Source organism: Apus apus, chromosome 7, assembly GCF_020740795.1.
Source record: "Apus apus isolate bApuApu2 chromosome 7, bApuApu2.pri.cur, whole genome shotgun sequence".
Classification (NCBI taxonomy): Eukaryota; Metazoa; Chordata; class Aves; order Apodiformes; family Apodidae; genus Apus; species Apus apus.
In genome coordinates, this window is record NC_067288.1 from 9822204 (window position 1) to 9840621 (window position 18418).

At 40.6% G+C, this 18418-nt stretch overlaps 2 protein-coding genes across 8 annotated transcripts in view; one reads left to right on the forward strand and one right to left on the reverse strand.

Annotated features, from left to right (window-relative positions):
• The first annotated feature begins 352 nt into the window (after positions 1 to 352).
• CLCC1 (chloride channel CLIC like 1) lies at positions 353 to 15071 on the forward strand. 3 transcript variants are annotated; one of them, XM_051625470.1, is made up of 12 exons: positions 355 to 532; positions 1300 to 1440; positions 3170 to 3265; positions 4114 to 4221; positions 5144 to 5365; positions 6542 to 6682; positions 7804 to 7897; positions 8953 to 9050; positions 9132 to 9278; positions 9831 to 10118; positions 10631 to 10922; positions 14791 to 15071. In XM_051625470.1, the coding sequence occupies exons 2-11, from the start codon at positions 1309 to 1311 to the stop codon at positions 10901 to 10903; spliced, it is 1599 nt and encodes a 532-aa protein (XP_051481430.1). In that variant the 5' UTR covers positions 355 to 532; positions 1300 to 1308; the 3' UTR covers positions 10904 to 10922; positions 14791 to 15071. The 3 variants fall into 3 exon arrangements, with proteins under 3 accessions (XP_051481432.1, XP_051481430.1, XP_051481431.1); XM_051625471.1 differs by lacking the exon at positions 355 to 532 and adding an exon at positions 1009 to 1029; XM_051625472.1 differs by lacking the exon at positions 14791 to 15071 and having other exon boundaries at positions 353 to 532; positions 10636 to 10746.
• Positions 12418 to 18418, reverse strand: part of GPSM2 (G protein signaling modulator 2) — a 37560-nt gene continuing 31559 nt past the window's right edge. For 3 of the 5 annotated variants that reach the window (XM_051625464.1, XM_051625463.1, XM_051625466.1), the window contains 5 exons: positions 17781 to 17851; positions 15737 to 15913; positions 14773 to 14935; positions 14424 to 14641; positions 12418 to 13016 (listed from right to left, as the gene is read on the reverse strand). In XM_051625464.1, coding sequence (XP_051481424.1) covers positions 12852 to 13016; positions 14424 to 14641; positions 14773 to 14935; positions 15737 to 15913; positions 17781 to 17851 — 794 coding nt within the window. In that variant the 3' untranslated portion in view covers positions 12418 to 12851. The remainder of the gene's footprint in view (positions 13017 to 14423; positions 14642 to 14772; positions 14936 to 15736; positions 15914 to 17780; positions 17852 to 18418) is intronic. The other 2 variants (XM_051625465.1, XM_051625467.1) reach the window with 2 other exon arrangements.

An 18418-nucleotide genomic window follows, 5' to 3' on the forward strand; every position in this document is an offset into this window, starting at 1 on the left:
CTCTATGTGTTGTTTTATCTCTCAGCCTCTCGTGAGTCTGAGCTGGTCTGAGGTGGAACTCCCAACCCTTTGTCTTTTTCCTGTGCGCCAAAACTAACACATTAAATCCCTGCGCAGGACACGACAGGAGCCGCCGGGGCCGCTGGTCAAGCTGGAATTGCTGCCGCTTCCTCCCTTGCAGGTCTGGGGGGTTTGGCTGGGTCAGCGCTCCCCGTTCCCGCTCCCCGTTCCCGCTCCCCGTTCCCGCTCCCCGTTCCCGCTCCTCCCCGGGATCCCGATGCTCTCGCGCTCCCGGAGGGCGGGGCTCAGGCGCCCGCACGCGCCCCCCCACCCCCCCACGCGCGCCCGCGGCTCGCGCCGCCGGAGGGCGGGAGCGGCCGCCCCGGCGCTGCGGGCGGGGCCGGGCCCGGGCGGAGAGCGGCGGGAACGCAGGCGTAAGGGCGAGGAGCGGGGCGGCCACCGCACCCGCTGCTGGAGCCTGGCGATGCGGGGCCGCCGGCGGGGCGGGCCGAGACGCTCTGCGGCCCCTCAGGTACCGGCGGGGCAGGGGCCGGAGGGCGGGCCGCGGCGGGGCCGCGCTGAGGCGGCGGGGCCGGGGGCTGAGGCGCGAGCGTCCGGGCCCTGAGGCCGCGTCGCGTTGAGCGGGCGCGGAGGAGGTGGGAGCGAGGAACGGGCTGGAGGGCCCCTGTCTTCTGGAGCCGTGGCGTTGGTATTCGGGATCAACAAGGCGAAACGGGAGGAGGGAGGGACGTACGTGGCGGTTTCTCTTTGGTGGCCGTGTCAGTGTTTGCGGCGTTCGGCCTCTGGCCTGGTCGGCCGGGGCGCTGCGGCCGCGGCCCAGGCGGCCTGAGCGGGACCCGCGGGGCAGCGGCCTCGCGTGGGGCTTGTTGGGGCGGGTCGAGGTGGCAGCGCCGTGGCTGCTGCCCGGGCAGGGCGTGAGTATCCTGGCGGCCTTTCTGAGTGTCCGTGTATCGCTTCTGTGATCGTAGTGCCAGACCCTTGTCTTGGAGGATTCTGCGCCGTCTGATGGTACTAGCAGTGCTGAACTCTGCTCTACACCCGCTGATAACTGCAGCCAGGCGTATTGATCCAGCCCTATAATACAGTTGAATTGTTGTGCATTCTTGCTAGTGTTTTCTTTAGGAAAAAAGTTACATAAGTGAAGTCTAACCTGCTTAATGGAGAGCTGTTTTTAAACAATGCTGGAGAGTGCTTTTTTTTTCTTGTCGACTTGTTTTGTGTATTTTGTACAATGTCTTACATACTGAACTGAATATTTTAATTTCTTGTTCTGTTTAGTGATACAAGATGCTGTTTACTTTGGTATTGTGTGCAGTTGTGCTAACGGGGAGTGGGAAGGTTCAAGATGATGAATGGATTGACCCCACGGATATGCTCAATTATGATGCAGCATCGGGAGCAATGAGAAGGCCTTACAAGGTAGAAGAAGAAAGGGTGCATGAGTATGTGTCCTTCCCACACAGACCCTCAGCCACATGCAGTCGAAAGATTGCCCTTAATTCTTGAAGTTAAAAAACAGTAGAATTATGGTATTTTTAACATCTCAAAGGTTATATTTGAATCTGTGCACAGAGAAGCATTAAGAAAAAAAAGGCTATCTACATGATTAAAGGTAATGAGCTTAGGGCCAGTTACTGACAAGTTTCTGTTACACAGTGATCAAGTCACAGGAACTAGGCTTTTTATTTTCTCACAGGTGGTAGTTGGCTGATTTATGCAGGTTGTGGCTCCATAAGTGGTTTCTCTGAGAGATACTGGGTTAAGCAGCTCTTGCTACTCTGAAGTACAGTGTTAAATATCTTGAAAATTAAGTTCATAACTGATAAAAATTGGTGGAGTTAAGCTGAATTATTGTATATTACTTGAAATATCCAGTTTCCAAGGGTTATGGGAATTAACCCTGTTTATTGTATGATAAAAGTCAGTGGCATTTTGTAATGCTGGGCATCAGACAGACTTTTTGGAAGGAGGATCAGAAAAGGGATTGAGTGCTGTACTGTTAATTATTTGTAAACATTGAGGAGAGGATGAAATATGAAAAGCTGTTTTTAACATGATAACTCATGCTCCTGCCATGTACGTGGGGGAAACTGTCACATGTGTTATCTTTTCCATACCTGCACAGGTGAGACTGTAAACTCTGGTTGGTAGTAAGAGCGCCCTTGGCTTTTGTCATCAGCTTTCAGGTTTGGTTTTGCAGTCTTGAATAAAACCATTTTAACGCTTCAGAACATAATTTTCTGAAGCAAAAATGCGAACTGCATGATTTCTCTCCAGAGTTCCTTCTCAGCCTCCACCTGCCCCAAGTCCACATGTTGATCATTAGTATCCCTAAAATTCAGTAACAAGCTTTGGAGTCTTTAAAATTAGTGCCTAACTGCTTCAGCTTTTATAAAAAAATTGTTAGGAGTTCTACTGTTGTCTCATATGGAAGTAGAACTGCATCTTAAAGAAGAATGACAGCTTTGGGGTAATCAATCTTTTCAGGATTTCTTTTCTGCTCTGCAGTGAGAGGTGTTAGGTTGGCAGGCTGTGTGGGCCAGCCACATTCTCAGAACTTCCTCTCAGCACCAGTCTGTGTGATGCTGCACTTCCTTTTGGAGACTCCTCCATGTGCCTACCTGGCTGTGTAGAACCACTGCTAAAACTGACTCTGAGCAATTAACAGAAAAAATGGGAAGGTGTTTCAGAGTAAAGAGGGGACATGAAAGGCATGCAGCCCAGATGGGGTTTTGTGTTTGCTTTCAGTCTGGCTGGCTGCGTGGCCAGTTGGACTGCAAATTGGTCTGGCTGAAAACTGCCCCGTTGCTTGCTGAGTCAGTTTTTAGCCAGTCCAGGTTATCTAATCTGATGCACTGCGTGTGGCTCACCAGCACTCAGAGGAGGGGAAAGGGCAGGTGGGGGAGGAAGGAGCACAGCCTCACCTTCTGAAGGCAGTGTGCATTTAGATAAACTTAAAGCTATTTTGTTTGGAGCCCAAAATAACAGCAGAGAGGCAGCTGGAGTATTGTTGGGAGAGTATTAGCAGCACAGACCAACACACAGGTTTCAGCTTCTTTTGAAGTCATCTGTCTATAGAAGTGTAACATGGCATATGGATCAAATTTCTTTGTTTCTAAAAATATGTGGGTTTCTTATGTGATTTTAGGCAAATTATCATGGCTCTGAGGATAAGAGTGTGGATACAGTCAGTACTGAAATCCTACCAAGTTGTTCCAGGGAAGTAGATTCCTTGCAACGGAAGGTTTGTTGTGTGATATTTTTCTGTTTTTATAGTTTGTGCTTTCTGATGATGCTTTTCTGGATACTATAGAACAGGTGAATTGCTGGCATATTTGTGAGAGACTATGGATTATATAGGGAGCACCTCTGTATTCAGAGGAGAGACTGGAAGTGGTTTAAACTCAATTCCAAGTTGCTGATCTGCCTACCAAGGTCTGTGTCCTAAAATGTTTTACAGTGTAGCAGAGGTTGATGGAAGTTCTGTGCTTCTAGCCAGTGTCAGCACTCTCATCTTGAGGTGTTGATGTTACATCATGCTGCCAAAACTAACAAACCTGGCCTTACATTTTCAGGTTGTTGAGTTCTGTTGGATTTTAAGGGGTGGGTTGTGGGTGTGGAGAGCACATTAGTGGCTGATGTGCCATCCAGCACAGCAGCTGCCATACAGCGATGCTTGTGTAGCTACCAGGGCTCTCACTTCCCTCAGCCATTTGGAGACCCAATGGGATATGGAATTTTAATGTTGCTTTATCTATTTAGTATGTTTTACAGTTCTCCATCTCTTTTTTTTTTTTTCCACCCCCCTCTGATGTAAACTTAAATTTTAAGGAGATTCAGTTTCTAGTCATACTGAGGTTACTATTCAACCCATATAATGAACAGATTTGAAATCTCCCGTACTGGCCAGTCCCATGGAAAGTAGTATCTTCAGCACCTGCACATGCTTTTATCTGATGTATTTATCATGGGATTATTACTCAACTAAAGACACATGCCTCTGTTAATCCCGAGTTTAATGTGTTGGTAGGGTTCTTGTTTTTGAACAAGGTGGTTTGAGCGAGATGGGAATAAAATGTCTTGCTGTTGCAGCTTGCAGAATGCTTGGAGCGGAATGCCAGATCACGGGAAAGCCGCAGCTTTTATATTTTTAAGCGGTACTTGAATAAGATTTTAAATGAAGCTGGGAAACTTGGCCTTGTAAGTATTTGAACAGTCATTAAAATTAATTGAAATTCATAGTACTATTGTATGTGTTTTTCACAGTTATCAAGTATTGATAATTAATCTGACCTACTTGAATTTAAAATTAAGGGAACTGAATTGCAAAGGAAAAAATGCTAGAAGTGTGTGCAGCCAGTACCGCCATCGGCAGCCGTGTTTGCTGAGGAGAGACAGTTGCCATTTGATCTGTTAAGTATCCAAAGGAAGACTGTGTCAATTCAGAGTGTGTATCTAAATGCATATTGCTGGGATGCACCTATAGTAACACCCTGTTCAGTTCATGTTTATGGTTGTTAAAAGAGCCAAATTTTGTTTGTTTGTAGACCTCTTAGGCCTTTTAGACTCTACCATGTTAACCATCCAGGGATAGTAGCTTATAAGAGTTTGCATATGAGAACCACCTTATTACTTCATTTGGAGATTTTTTTTTTCCTATTAAAGGTAAAGGACTTTTTTGGAATTTTTGCAACAAGCAAAATGACTGTTTAACAAAGAACATTACATTCAGCAATGTGAAATTTCTTACTTCAGTATGTCATAGCTTCTGTCTATATTATGCAGCCATGATTGGGGCACACTTAATGCATCAGTAATTAATGCTTTTTAATGAGAAGTGGTTCTAAAATTCTAATAGGTGAGATAACCCACTTCATTTTTCAGGTTTTTGCTGTAGAATCGAAAGAGTACAAAGAACTTGAGTTTCTGTTTTGTATAGTTTGGAAGAACAAACAGAAAAGTTACAGAATCATAGTGTATTCCCCTGCCTTCATCCTGCAGTCTGCTTCAGAAAGGTGCTGGTACATAATGAGGTTTTTGTATATGGATACAGGTATTTGTTATTTACTTCTATTTCCAGATAAGCAGCTTTAATTATTGTTTTGCTTTGCTTTTTATTCAGCCTGAGGAAAACGTGGGCCATGTCCATTATGATGCTGAGATCATCCTTACAAGACAGACATATTTGGAGATCCTCAGGTTTCTCAATGAGGAAACTTGGCAGTCAGGTGCTGTGGATGATGCACTTAGTGATATTTTGATCAACTTTAAGCACCATGACTATGAAGCTTGGCACTGGAGATTTGAAGACACTTTTGGAATTGATCTATATAATCTGTTTATGGTAAGAGAAAAAGAAAGGTTTTCTTGTTGTTGCTTTTTAAGTGCTGTTTTCTCCAGGTTTTTTTGTGCAAGTCTAGCCAGTGGGAATCACCATCTTAACACCCAATGTAAACCAGTTCTTTCCATTGTATTTAGAATGAGTCAGTCATTTTATTTCATGGTTGCTGAAGGCAGAGGTTATGTATTAACATGAAGCAAGAATTCATGTTTTTTTATTCCTGTGGTCATCTTTGTCTTATTGTAGCTTTGCAGTTTTTTCTGGTATCCCTTTTTTTTTTTTTTCTTTCCCGTCCTTTATATCTGTGTTGTGTGAATCATCAGACTGTAGTACTTTCTTACCACTTAAAGTGACAACAGGTATGTTATAAATTTTCCAGATTTGTCTCTTTTCTAATAGATGCTGAAGCCATTGGCTTCTGCAGGAGTTGGAATATATTTATATTGAGACAAGTATATATTTGAGGTCTTAGGTTTTATAGGCTAGAGGTTTTTGTGAATTTTCTGGAAAAGAATTGGATGTGTTGGCGAGGAGAGCATGAAAATGCCATATGTGGAAATGCCATATTCTATGAAATGGAATTATGAAGTGCTAAGATGAGGATCTAGAATAAGCCGAAGCTCGCTGAATACATCTTTTGAAAACATGCTAGCATTTTATGCTGATGTGATCTTGAAAGTATCCTGTCTAGTTTTGAGACAGTCTGTGGAAGCCAAATAAAAAAAGCAAGTTGTCAGTAGCATAACCTCCCTGTCATGGTCCTTGGGTGGAAAGAGACTGCAAAGAGCTTCTCTGAAGTCTATTAGTTAGTCTCTTAACCAGACTGCAGGAGTTGGCAGCAGCAGTTCTGTGGTTTATACTGGGCACATAGTACTCAAACACTGAATTACATCGATCTTGTAATTTAGAAGTATGGTAGGTAACATGATAAATATTACAAGGAAAAAGTAACTAAATACGAACGAAATTATCAAGTGCAATGTAAGGCTGTGATAGGAGTAACTATTAGCAGTACCATGAAACTTTACTGCCTTGTGCTGCTGCAGATGTCCTATGAAGGCAAGGAAAGATTCTCTCAACTGTTCTGTGTAAAACCAAAAGTTGGCAGTTCCTTCACATTGGCAGTAAGCTTGGAAAATTCCAAATATGGATCGTAATTTTATCCTGTTTTCTTTTCAGATACTCTTGTGCTTAGTGTGCATCGTAGTTGTCATAGCCACAGAGCTCTGGACACACATTCATTGGTTTGTTCAGCTAAAACGTGTCTTATTGATAAGTTTTCTCATCAGTTTTGCATGGAATTGGCTTTACCTGTATAAGGTAAGTTGCTCTGAAACCTTAATGGCTCTTAAGCTTAAAATTTTACAGTAATGAAAGAGTTAAGGTTATTTAGTTCCTCTAGTTAGTTCATATAAAACAACGATTGACTGCAAAATAAAGGGATGAACAGTTTATTTTGCATGTTGGTAGGTGTATTAGGCTTAAAGAACAGAAAACACCCTGCCAACTTTAATCCTGCCACAGAGGCACAGAAATTCATAAGGCAGTAGATTGTAATTTCAGTGCATGGGCAAGGGAGACATGAATGCTGTCTAAAGCAGCTTGGTAGAAAAGTCTTACAAAAACATATTGTGGGGTTCTTTTTCTTTCTAAAGATTCCCTGGATTAAACTGTATTTAATGTGTGAGAGACCAGAGATAAACGTTTCATTAATGGTGAGGAAGTACCTGACTGTACAAAGGTATTGATTTTAATAAGGAGGAAATGATGCTGCTAGGTCATAGCCCAAGCTCAGAATCTCCGTCCTCACATCTTGTCACTGGAATTTTACTGCAGCTTGTCAGACCCAGGAATAGCAGATTGCCAGTGGGGAGGTGGCTCTTGAACATGAGTGCACTGCCATGCAGAGCACTTGGATTCAGTCAGTGAAGGATGTCAGAGTTTTTCAACAGATTATTTGACTTAATTTTTTCTCTTTGACAATCAGTGGCAAACTAAGGCAAAATAAGAATGAATACAGGTATTTGTTAATGGGATGTAAAAAATAAGAGAAAATGTCCAGATGTTTTAATTAGTAATTGCATGGCAGCTGTCTCTGTTTTTAATCCAGAAACATTTTAAAGAAACAAGATGTCACATGGCTTTTGCCCTGAACTGTCTCTGAATACTGGAGTTAGCTCCTCTGATAGTTCAGACTCCATTTGGAGAACAGCTCAGAGGTAGCCATGTTGCTAGCCTTTATCCAGTCCCAGGAAGTACTTAGAAATTTAACTGTGAAATTGTTTAGCTAGCAAACTTTTCTTAGGAACCGATTCACTCAGGTAATTATTCCAAACCTGCTCAGAGCTCATTGTTGGCTCAGGCTCAGTGCTACACAATGCAGGTGCCTGTGCTCAGCAGCACCTTGTTTTGTTCTATAAGGAATTCTTCTTCTCCCACAGCTGGCCTTTGCACAGCACCAGGCAGAAATTGCAAAAATGGGGCAGTTTGATAATATCTGTGCTGAGAAGCTGGACTGGAGAGAAAGTCTTCTTGGTAAATATTTGTTTCATTAATCTGTTATAGCATTTAAGATTACAAAACATTCAGTAATGGTATCTAAGAATACTCTTAATTTCTTCATGAGCAGTACATTGAATCATCTTCAGCAACACATGATTATGTGCTTTTACTATTTTTTCCATTCCACAAGACTTCCTTTCCAGGCCTTTGAAGGAGAGCTGATCACAAAACTGTGCATGTGAGCATGTCATGGTGTTAATTCTGCATATTTATCCTTATATTCTTATCTTGTGTTTTCCCAGCTCCCCTCCCCCAGTACCATTCAGTGCTGTTCAGTGAAGATAGGAGGGCAGAACTCAGGGAAAAAAAAAATGGTTGTTTTCATTTTTCAGACCTGCAAGTACAGCAAACCAGAAATTAGATCTGTAACTACTTACTCTAGTTTAGTTATACTTACAGAGAGATCTCAATTTTTTTGTTAGCCTTTATCCAGTGCTACAGCAGGTAGGTTAATGATGGCAACGCTTAGTCAGAGTGCTTGTCATGGTCTTGCCTCTAGATGTATTGGCTCTGATTGCTGTGTTTATGTCAGATTTCAATGGTTTGTGTTCTGACTGCACTAAAATCAAACTGCAGAAGCACTGATATCATAACTTACTTGTTTAAAGTTCGCTTAAGAAGTAAGACTTCCTAACTAAAATAGTATCTTGAAATCTAGCGAGAAAAATAGCCATTTGTAATCTACTTGCAGCCTGGCAGATGAGTAGTAACACTCAGAATTACTTCTGTTTCAGTAACTGTGGACTTCTGATACTTCTAGGGAGTAAGTTAATCTAATAAGAACAATTCTGTTGATTAAACATGGGAAAACCTCTGTTCTCTTTCTTTCCCCCCTTCTTCTTGCATCGCCATGACTAGATAAACTACACTGCTGAGCTACTCTCAGATTTTAAAAAACAAATTTGAGCTTTGAACTGTATCTGGAAGAGTTATTTTCCATCTATAACTGAAATGCCACTTCCTGTATTACTGCTGTGTCATAAAATACATCTTTTACAGCAGTAAAAGTGTCTCTGCTTTGGCTACAGAGTGGCTCAGAAGTAAATGGACGTTTCAGGATGATCCCTGTCAGAAGTACTATGAAACTCTACTAGTAAATCCTGTTCTGCTGGTCCCACCAACAAAGGTATATACCCAAGCCTATAGAGACCCTTCATGTTTTTGTTTGCAATCAGTGACAACATTGTGTTTCTATTTATTTTTGTAGGCATTGGCAATTACTTTCACCAACTTTGTAACTGAGCCTTTGAAGCACGTAGGACAAGGTATTGGTGAATTCATCAAAGCACTTATGAAGGAGATACCACTTATTCTGCAGATTCCAGTGCTAATTATGATGGCACTGGCTGTTCTGGTTTGTATACATTTATCTTACATTTAAAAGCTCAGTTTTATTTTTTCTGTCTTAAACTTATTTATATTTAAGTATTATTTATTATATTATTTATTTGTACTACTGAAGATATTTCTCAGCACAGATGAAATTATTTCTACAAGGGCACTTTTTCTTGAAAAAAATCTTTATAGTACAGTTGGTTTAGCCATTAGAATAGGTAAGTTTGTATTTAAATCACATCTCTCCCTCCCCACATGGGATGAAATAGCATTAAACTGCTTTAATTTTTAGACTCCATGATAGTTTATTGCAGCTTAGTTCCCATTTCTTCGGTGTCATTACACACTGGTGCATATAATGGGCATTCTGTGCATGGAGGCTCTGAGGCGGGGCCTTTCCAGCACATTTACTGTAGCATCAAAAGTGAACTACAGTAGCTGTATTTATTGTAGCTGTTCTGATCACCTGAGCTTTCCTTCCAGTGTTCACAGAGACTTGATTTGGAATTCTCTGTGACAACTGGATGCTGCAAATATTTGGTGTTAAGTTTTGGGTTTTTTCCTCCCCCAGGCTTTCTGCTATGGTGCAGGATCATCAGTGTCTGTGTTAAGATACTTAACGTCTTCTCAGAAGAAGAGTCCTCCTTTGCCTGAAAGTCATCAGAACATAGACTTTGGGCACTATGATGGGAGTGAATCAGATGGCTATTATTTGCAGAATCTTCCCTATGTTCATAGACGACCTTCTGACAGAGGAGATGCTCCTGTGAGGCCAGGAAATGGCAGAACCCCTGACGTGGTGCATACAACCCAAGTGCCAGACACGCAAGTAGAAGAGTCTCACAAACCAGAACCTGGTGTATGTTAGTCCTGTGTTAATTAGATTTCAGTGTCATCTGCTAGAACGTGTTTGAACAACAACCTTAAGCCTGGTTTTTGGAAAAGGGAGTTAAGGAAGTACCTGTTCCCTGGTGGAACAGTTCAGTAGAGGCATCTTGGGCATATTTTGCACAAATATTGTGCAGTGGCCAACTCTGGCAGGAGCCTACTGAATTGAAACTACCTTTACATTAAAGCCTTAAATAACCTCTGTTTTGAGAGACAGAGTACTTATGCCAGCCTGAGCAACAGTGATTACCCCAGAGGAAAGGCAGGGAAAGGAAGTAGTGTTGACTTTTCTGTAAACTACAGAAAATGAAAAACAATTTAAAAAAAAGTTTAAAAATAGACTTATACTCTAGCTTTGCTTATTTACATGTTTCCCTGGGACAAAACTATACCAGTTCTGCCTTTTGAGCTGAGATGCACCTTAAGCAACAGATACCATCACTTTAGATTGCTTGATTAATAGCTTATTATTAATTTTTACAGAATAGATTGCACACTGAGTCTGAAGTTCCTAGACTAGAAACTATCACAGCTGAAAACCTTACTGAAGAACATATACTTGAGCAGCAGAAACAGGAGACAGGTAAAGCAGAGCAAGAGACTGGAGAAGACTGTGATCCTAATAAAAACCTCAGAGAGAAAACTCCTGCAATGGAACCATGCAAAGAGCCGAGCAGCAGTTCTCACAGGACTCCCAGGAAGGAAACTACAGAAGAAGAGGAGCAGGTCTCACGTGACTCACCAGGAGGAGACTAAGGAAGCCCCAAGGCTTGCTGTAAGTGTTGTCTGATCTTTAGTTGTCACATTCTTGCTAGCTCTGCTCGCGTTCTCAAATCTAGAAAAGCAAACGTGCGAGCTGATGGGAACTCACCTTTGGTCAGAGCACTGGTCTGCACAGATGTAAGGTGGGGTTTTAAAAACTGAGACTGAGTATACGTACTACTTCTGGAATTTGAAATAAGTATGTTGTTACGTTAGGCCTGTTTTCTTGGCTGCTTTTACTATCTGTGGCATCTTGCTGGTTGTTTGAAATCAAATGTATGTTAGAAGTTTTCAGTAAAACTAGATATTTGGTGGTGAGAAAGCACTGGTACTCTGATCTAGCAGACTTAAGCCTCATCAGGTCACTGTCACACACTGAAGAAAGTTGCTGGTGTTCATGCAGTGCACATGAGACTGATCACAGCTCAGATAGATGCCCCCAAACTATCTTTTGGTTTATAGTATTTAAAATCAGTTTTAAGTAAGTATAATTGCTGGTGTCAGCTTAATTTTCTAATTTGCAGAGGAGTGAGAAGCTGATGTTGCATCACGTGTTTTTTAGGGTGATTCCAAGCTGAACAGGGAATAGGAAGCACTCAGTAAAAGTTCCAATTACCATCACAATAAACTGATCATAACACATGATTTTTGGAATAATTTTTCTAGCATTTCTCCTGAAAAGCTGAAAGTTTTAGTTTCAGTGGGAATCAATTTTGGTGCTAAAAAGCTGCAAGAAAATGTAGAATTTTCAGCAACTGTAAAAGTTTGAATTACGTGGAGCCTGTATCTGTTTAACTATTCTTGGGAATGACATTTCATGCTGAAGCTAAAATTTGCTGTAGATTCTTCTCTAGGGGTATAGGACTTGAATTAAAAATTCACATCATTTATAAATACCTGAAGTGAACAGTTTGCCACCCTTGGTGTTAAAATCAGTGGCTTCTAACTCAGCGACACCTACCTGAAAAATAACATGTAGCTTTCAGGGTTCTGAAGACCTGCCTCAGTACAGGTATCTCCTGAGGGCAAGACTAAGTTATAACTGTTGTGCCCAAGATCTACCCCAGCATAGCACGTCCTTACCGAGAGAAGCAGTGGTAGCTGAGGTCAGGTACTGAGCAGCACACACACATTAACTCTTCATTGCATTTTAAATTCCATCACAGCAGGAATTAAGTGATGTCCAGGGTAGTTCACAGGAAGTGTCCACCAGCCCTGTGATTCCTTAGTGCATGGACTGCTATGGTGATGGACTTGTACCACACAAGCAGTGCCAGCTGTTACTTAAAACCAATATTTATCTTCTTAAATACTTATCTTCTTAAAAACAACTCTTCTGATTGTAAAACTCTGCTAAGTAACACAGGAAACACTTAACTAAGCACTACAAAAAAACCCAGCATGTTTTCAAAAGACTGTTTTTGTAGTAAAGAGAAATAAAACTAGGGTTTGTTGGGGGTTTTTTGTTTTTAAGTAACAATGATTTGAGAAACAAAGACAGACTTAAGTACTGAAGTTATTTCTCTATTTTTTTTTTATTTAAAAAAAAGTATAAAAGAAAACAGGACCTTTTTTCAGGAAGGTACAAATCAGAACAAAAAAATTATCAAGCTTTCTTTAAAAAGAACATAGAAATGTAGGTCTTAAACTAGATAGAGACAGTGGTAGAATCCACACATCAGCAATGAGAATACCTTGACAGGGAAAAAAATTACATTACTGTTCCTAGCCTAGATACATTTAAGAGGGAGATGATCCAGTAATTGGTATCTTGGACACTGCGAAAAACAGTGGCAAGTAATTCCTGGTTATTTATACAAAGATTATCCAAAAGGGGACAAAACTACTAATTGCACTATTCTGTAAAAAGGCATGTATGTTTTTACAGCAAACAAAAATAATAACTAGGATGCTACTGTACAGTATGCACCTGTTTCTTTCTTCAGCTGGAATTTGGTCCCTTTATAGTTGAAGGTAAATGGACTCTCTGTTCATCCATTCTCTTAGCTTGTGACCGTAAAATCAGGCTGAAAAAATCCTCATCTGGTACAGTTGGTCCTTTCACAGATGATGGAGGTGCACATCTTTGATCATCCAGTCTGGAACCCTACAGACAGACCAAGCAATAAAGCTGCATCTTTACAGGAATATATATAATATGTGAACAATCTAAGAGCAAAATTACTAGAAGCTTTTGTTTTCAGATTTAAAGCTATTAACAAGGATTTGATTTGTAAGTTTTGTTTTGAGTTAAACTTGTGAAATCATTAAGATTGCAACGTATAGCTAAAATGGTGCCTCCAAACCAGTTGTTCACCAGTATCTGTAATTTAGTTCTTGTTCATATTGCAAAATGAGATTTACAGGTCCTTTGTCCAGAAGAAGAATTTTATCATTAGTACTTGATACTTCTGGTCTCATATAACAGAAAATATGGTTGTCTTCCTTCCCTTATACAGGGGGTAAACAACAGCCACACTGTTGTCAGCTATTGAGATAAAGGCGCACATTAATCACAGTGTTACAGAGCAGGTCGCTAACACCCTGAGACAGCTTCCACCCTCTCCTCAGTCTGTGCAGGTCACCTGAGGAGCAGTGTGGCTTCCAGTCTTGGGTGGACCTTGGACAGTCACCTTTGAGACAAGAAGTTTCAAAAGTCAGACACCCTTTTGTGCTTCTGTTTAAAAACACAGCAGCATCCATAATGACTGAGGGAGTTAAATTTTTCCATTCCTTTCTCTCTCTCAAGTACAGTCAGCCATCACAGTATGTTTGCTGCATATAGTGCATGGGAAGAGACAAAATCTATCATATTAGACTTGAGGAAGTAAACAGAGAAGCTGCTAAAACAGAACATGGCATTGCATCAGCTTGGTGAACACTGTCACTGTAGACTCAATTCCAGGTGCTGTTAACATACTTACTTACCTTTGGAGAACTCAGAATCTGAATTTTCTATTTTGAGATCCTTATTAACCCATGAGGCAAAACACCCAAGTCTTTTTAATTACATTATTTTTTGTCTAATTGGTATAGATACCAGGCTCTAATTGACAACAGACCCCTCATTTCTGTATTGCTATGAAGTACTATTTAAACTTAACATAACTGGAATGATGATCACTATCACCACTAAAACTCTGGTACTGAATTGTTTCACTTGGTAAGTTAGGACTCCTGGAATATCAAGTGTCCTCCTAAGAAGCCAGGTCTAAACACTTCTTCTTAAAACCATTTTACATACTCCTTTTAATAGCCTCACTCATTTTCCTTCCCTTTTTCAGCATTTGTTGTTTTAAATGGATAACATGTTATACCAAAATTATATCTACTGGACACAGGTAAATTTGGAAAAAAAAAAATCCACCTTGAAAAAATCCAATTTTTTTGTTCTGTATGTTCTTCCTTATCTGGCAAATCAATTTGTGTCTTAAAACACATGATATTAAACAGCAGAATACACAAATAAAATCCCCAAAGACTCAGAATCTGAAGAATTTTGTAAACAACTCACCTGACATTTTATCAATATATCAAAGAAGTCATCGTCTAGTTCCCTGCTGTTACTTGCCATGAGGTGGCTGAGGACCGAGCGGCTGCTGTGCTGGCTCAGCCGAAGCCCGGGCAGGTGACTGAAGCTGGCGCGCTGGTCGTCCAGCCGGCGGCTCTGGGAGCTGGCAAGTAGGTCTAGGAATTCATCTGTGTGGGGTGAGACTACAGAAGTAGAAAAAGCTGGGGAGGAGGAGTAACACAAGTTAGTCTAGAAATAAGTTCCTTTCCATAGCAAGTCTGGCATGCACATACATTTTTTAAACTTGGCAGGAACTACAGTCAGATACGGATTTTACTTTTTTAAAAATTACATTTTCTCATTGTTTTAGGTGGAGTAGAGGACATTGCCACCGAAGCAGCTGAGAATCTGTTCTTCTCCTGGAAGTGGTATCTCTGATCATCCATCCTGTTACTCTGGAATCGGCTCAGCAAATCAAAGAACCCTTCATCTGCCATTGTCTCTCGACTGTTTTTCTGAAGAAGAAAGAAGAGTTTAGGGGTATTTGGAACTCAGGAGTGCCTAAGCCAGGAGAACTGCACCACAGGTTCAATCCAGCAGTGTGATTGGCATTTGTGTATCTAAAATCCATTAAATTAATTTTTTTAGTCACCCATTTCTAGAGAAAGAAATTTATCATAAGAGGAAATGCTAATAATAATATGGCAAGCATTTTTGGAAGGTAAAATATATTAGAAATGTTTCATTCTCTGAAACAGAAAGAATTGAACAGAAAAATCAGCATAACTGGAATTATTCCTCCTCAGCTGTGAAGCCACCAAAACCCCCAACGCCACAAAATAAAAAACCCAGGAAGGACAATGAAAAGTTTCCATTGTCTCCTCAGGCCTGTGGTCAAAAGCTCTCATCTCTCACCTAGATCAAATTACTCCTTTCCTTCATTTTTAAATTACTTCTGTCAAGAGTGCAATAACCTAAAAAAAAGGTTAAAAATCTCTCCCATTGTCTGAACCAGAAAAAGTATATTTTTTTTTAAGTTGTAAGAAGCAGGGTCTAGCAGAAACCTGGAAATAAAATCCATGTGAAAGCTGAGCTGTAATTTTAGAAAAATCCACCAAGAAAATGTTCCAATAGTAGGAAAAGCTTAAAGTTGGCACCACTGCCTGAGACAGCTGCAGAATGGCAGGTTCTGCATCAGTTTACAGAGCCACCCTGTTCAGATCAAGTAAAACTGAAATGGGCAGCTGGACTCTTCCATAATTCTGATCAGACCAAGATGTGCAAAAGCCATGATCTCCACAGCTCGCCAAACCTACCCTCTGAGAGTTTGGATGTCGATGATCAATAGAATTACTGGCATCCTGCAAAACTTTGGAAGTGGTGCCGTTTTTGTACTTTTTGCCTTTTAGTCGATTTACAAAATGTAGTTTTGCTGAAGGTTTGGCAACCAGTGGTTTCTGTTTAGCAAGAATCTCACTGTTCCAGTTCTGAACCTAAGAAAACAAGAGTTAGGAAATTAACCCTTCTGATTGTAGTGACCTATACTGTTAACTCTTATTTGCAGCTTCTTTCCCTCCCCAGACTGAGGCAGTTTTACCTTATTTTCCGTTATCCAACCATAAGGATGTGAGAACGTAGGTTTTGGTTCTATTACTTGGCATGTGGTTATTGAGTTCTTGGTACCTGAAGCAGGTTAGTACTGCTACTGATCAGTCTGAAAACTGAACAGTAGTGTGACACCTGATGAATTAAAATGTCATCAAATAGTCTAGTCTATGTAATCAAACACACTGAAGTTTTCCTTGCTGAACTGTAGGTAATGTAAACATTCAAATGCAGACACAGCTGGCATTTCCCACCTGACATTCTTGTCATTGGAAATAAAATTAAAAATCCATACTGAGTGTTAGACAAAAAAAAAACCCTTACACAAATCCCGATACTCAACCAGACTCTTGTGAAGTCCTTGATATACACAAAATTCCAAGTAAAGATTGGAAAGAGAGGAGAATGCCAGCACAAGAGCCAACAGGAGTAACCATCTTGTTTCACTGAGCAACACAATGGACTGCTTTATCCCCTGACAGATTTTCCCTAAATTCTCTTGTAAAATAAACAGAATTCTTCACAAAACAAACAGCTTTCTCTAAAACTGACAAACTCTTACAATAACTGAATAAAACCCTGTTTTTTTTTCATGATTGAATATGAGAAGTTGAGAAGACAGTCACCAGTCTTTCAGCAACACTGCCTACTTAAATGGATTGCCTTTTAACAGCACATTTAAGATCAGCACAGATTCCAACTCTAAGGAGATGGTATCCTGTACAATCAAACCATAACACTTGTGTCAAACGTTGTTCTATATATCAAAGACATTTGTGGAACGAATTTTCAGAATCTGCTCAATGAGTATCTTGGAAAAAGCCCTTTATAAGAGCTAATCTGCAATCTAGGTTAATACTTCATTACAGAAATCCATATGAAACATTTGACTATATTTTAGGACACAGACCATCACAGGCTATATACTTTAAAAGATATCACTGGTAAATAGTTTCAGAGAGTAAGAAAATACAGTGGATACTGGCCAAAAGCTTAGAGGTTCCCTGCAGAGGACTCACCCTGGACTAAGCAATCTTTTTAAAATCAGTACACAAAGAAGCTCTTAAGCATCAGAGCTGACTTCAGCTGTACCAGCTGGCCAGATCCAAGCTTTGTGATTTACTTTCCTATTTGATAAACACAATGGCAGGCTTTGCATCACTTGACGAGAAGGGAAATAAATATCCCAGTGTGAAAGGAAAAAACAGCAATTTCAGTCTGCCACCGCAGTAATTTCTGTGGAGCTACCAGCCCAGTGTTTAAAGGCAGACAGAATATGAAGGATATCTCTCAGAGATTGACACATGCATTTTAATGAAGAACTCCCCACTAAAAGAGATTTATCTGAGCTTGGGAGGAAGGTTATTTACCTATCTGTGACTTCTGAAAGAGCATCTTTACTCAAGACAGATGTTGCAACTCCTTATGGCTAACAAGTTGGTTAAAATCCCAAAGTGAAAAACAGACAGGTATTTTAAGTGCCTATAAAATTCCTGTAACAAAAAAAGTGTTCAGTACAGCTCAGCTAAAGCTTAGGAATTTTACTTTGAATCACTTTCATGCCACAACTGCAAAATGCTATTAAAGAGGAGATTGCAGGGATTCCTTTGACACACACTACAGGACCCCCTTCTTACTTATGAGGGGAGTAAAGCTTCCCATAAACCACTGTGTATGTGAGATGCTGACTGTTACCTACACAACAAAAGCATTATTTGTCACATTGCAGAAACAGAAAGAAGGAAAAGTGCCAACCTTTTCTGGTGTTAATTTCATAAGTTCCATGTTTTCCATGCTGTGGCGGCGTCCTACTCTCGGTCTGGTACCTTCAGGAAAGAATCAAATTCATGTTTTTATCACAAGGATTTACAGTGTCACCCTCAAAGCTGAAGCTGTACTCAGCTGAGGTCCAAGATACAGCAATTCTGAGTTCCAAAATAGTGCAGTTAAATAAACAAAAATAAGCAGAGAATAAGCAAAACACTAGTAAAAGCAGCCTTCAAAACCACCAATCTAAGGTACGTAAGTCACTTTCATGCGACACGAGAAGCACCACAGATCTCTGAACAGAGGAACATCAAATGAACTGGGCTCTACTGTAACGCCCAGTGTTGCCAAGATGGTAGGAATTGAAAAGGAAAGACCTAATTTGGCACCAGATTCATCTCCCACCTTAAAAAGATTTTTTTAAAGAAGGGGGAGGAACAATCAGAAACATTATATGAAGAAACTAAGCAGTAACCTGGGATTTATAATATAGCTGAAGCAGTCCAATACTGCAGAAACCACCTTTTTTGCTGATAGGGTAAAACGTGCAGAGTCGACCAGTAGTTAGAAAAGGACACAACAGATTTTTTTTGAAGGTCACCATTAGAAACGAGTGCAGAAAGAGA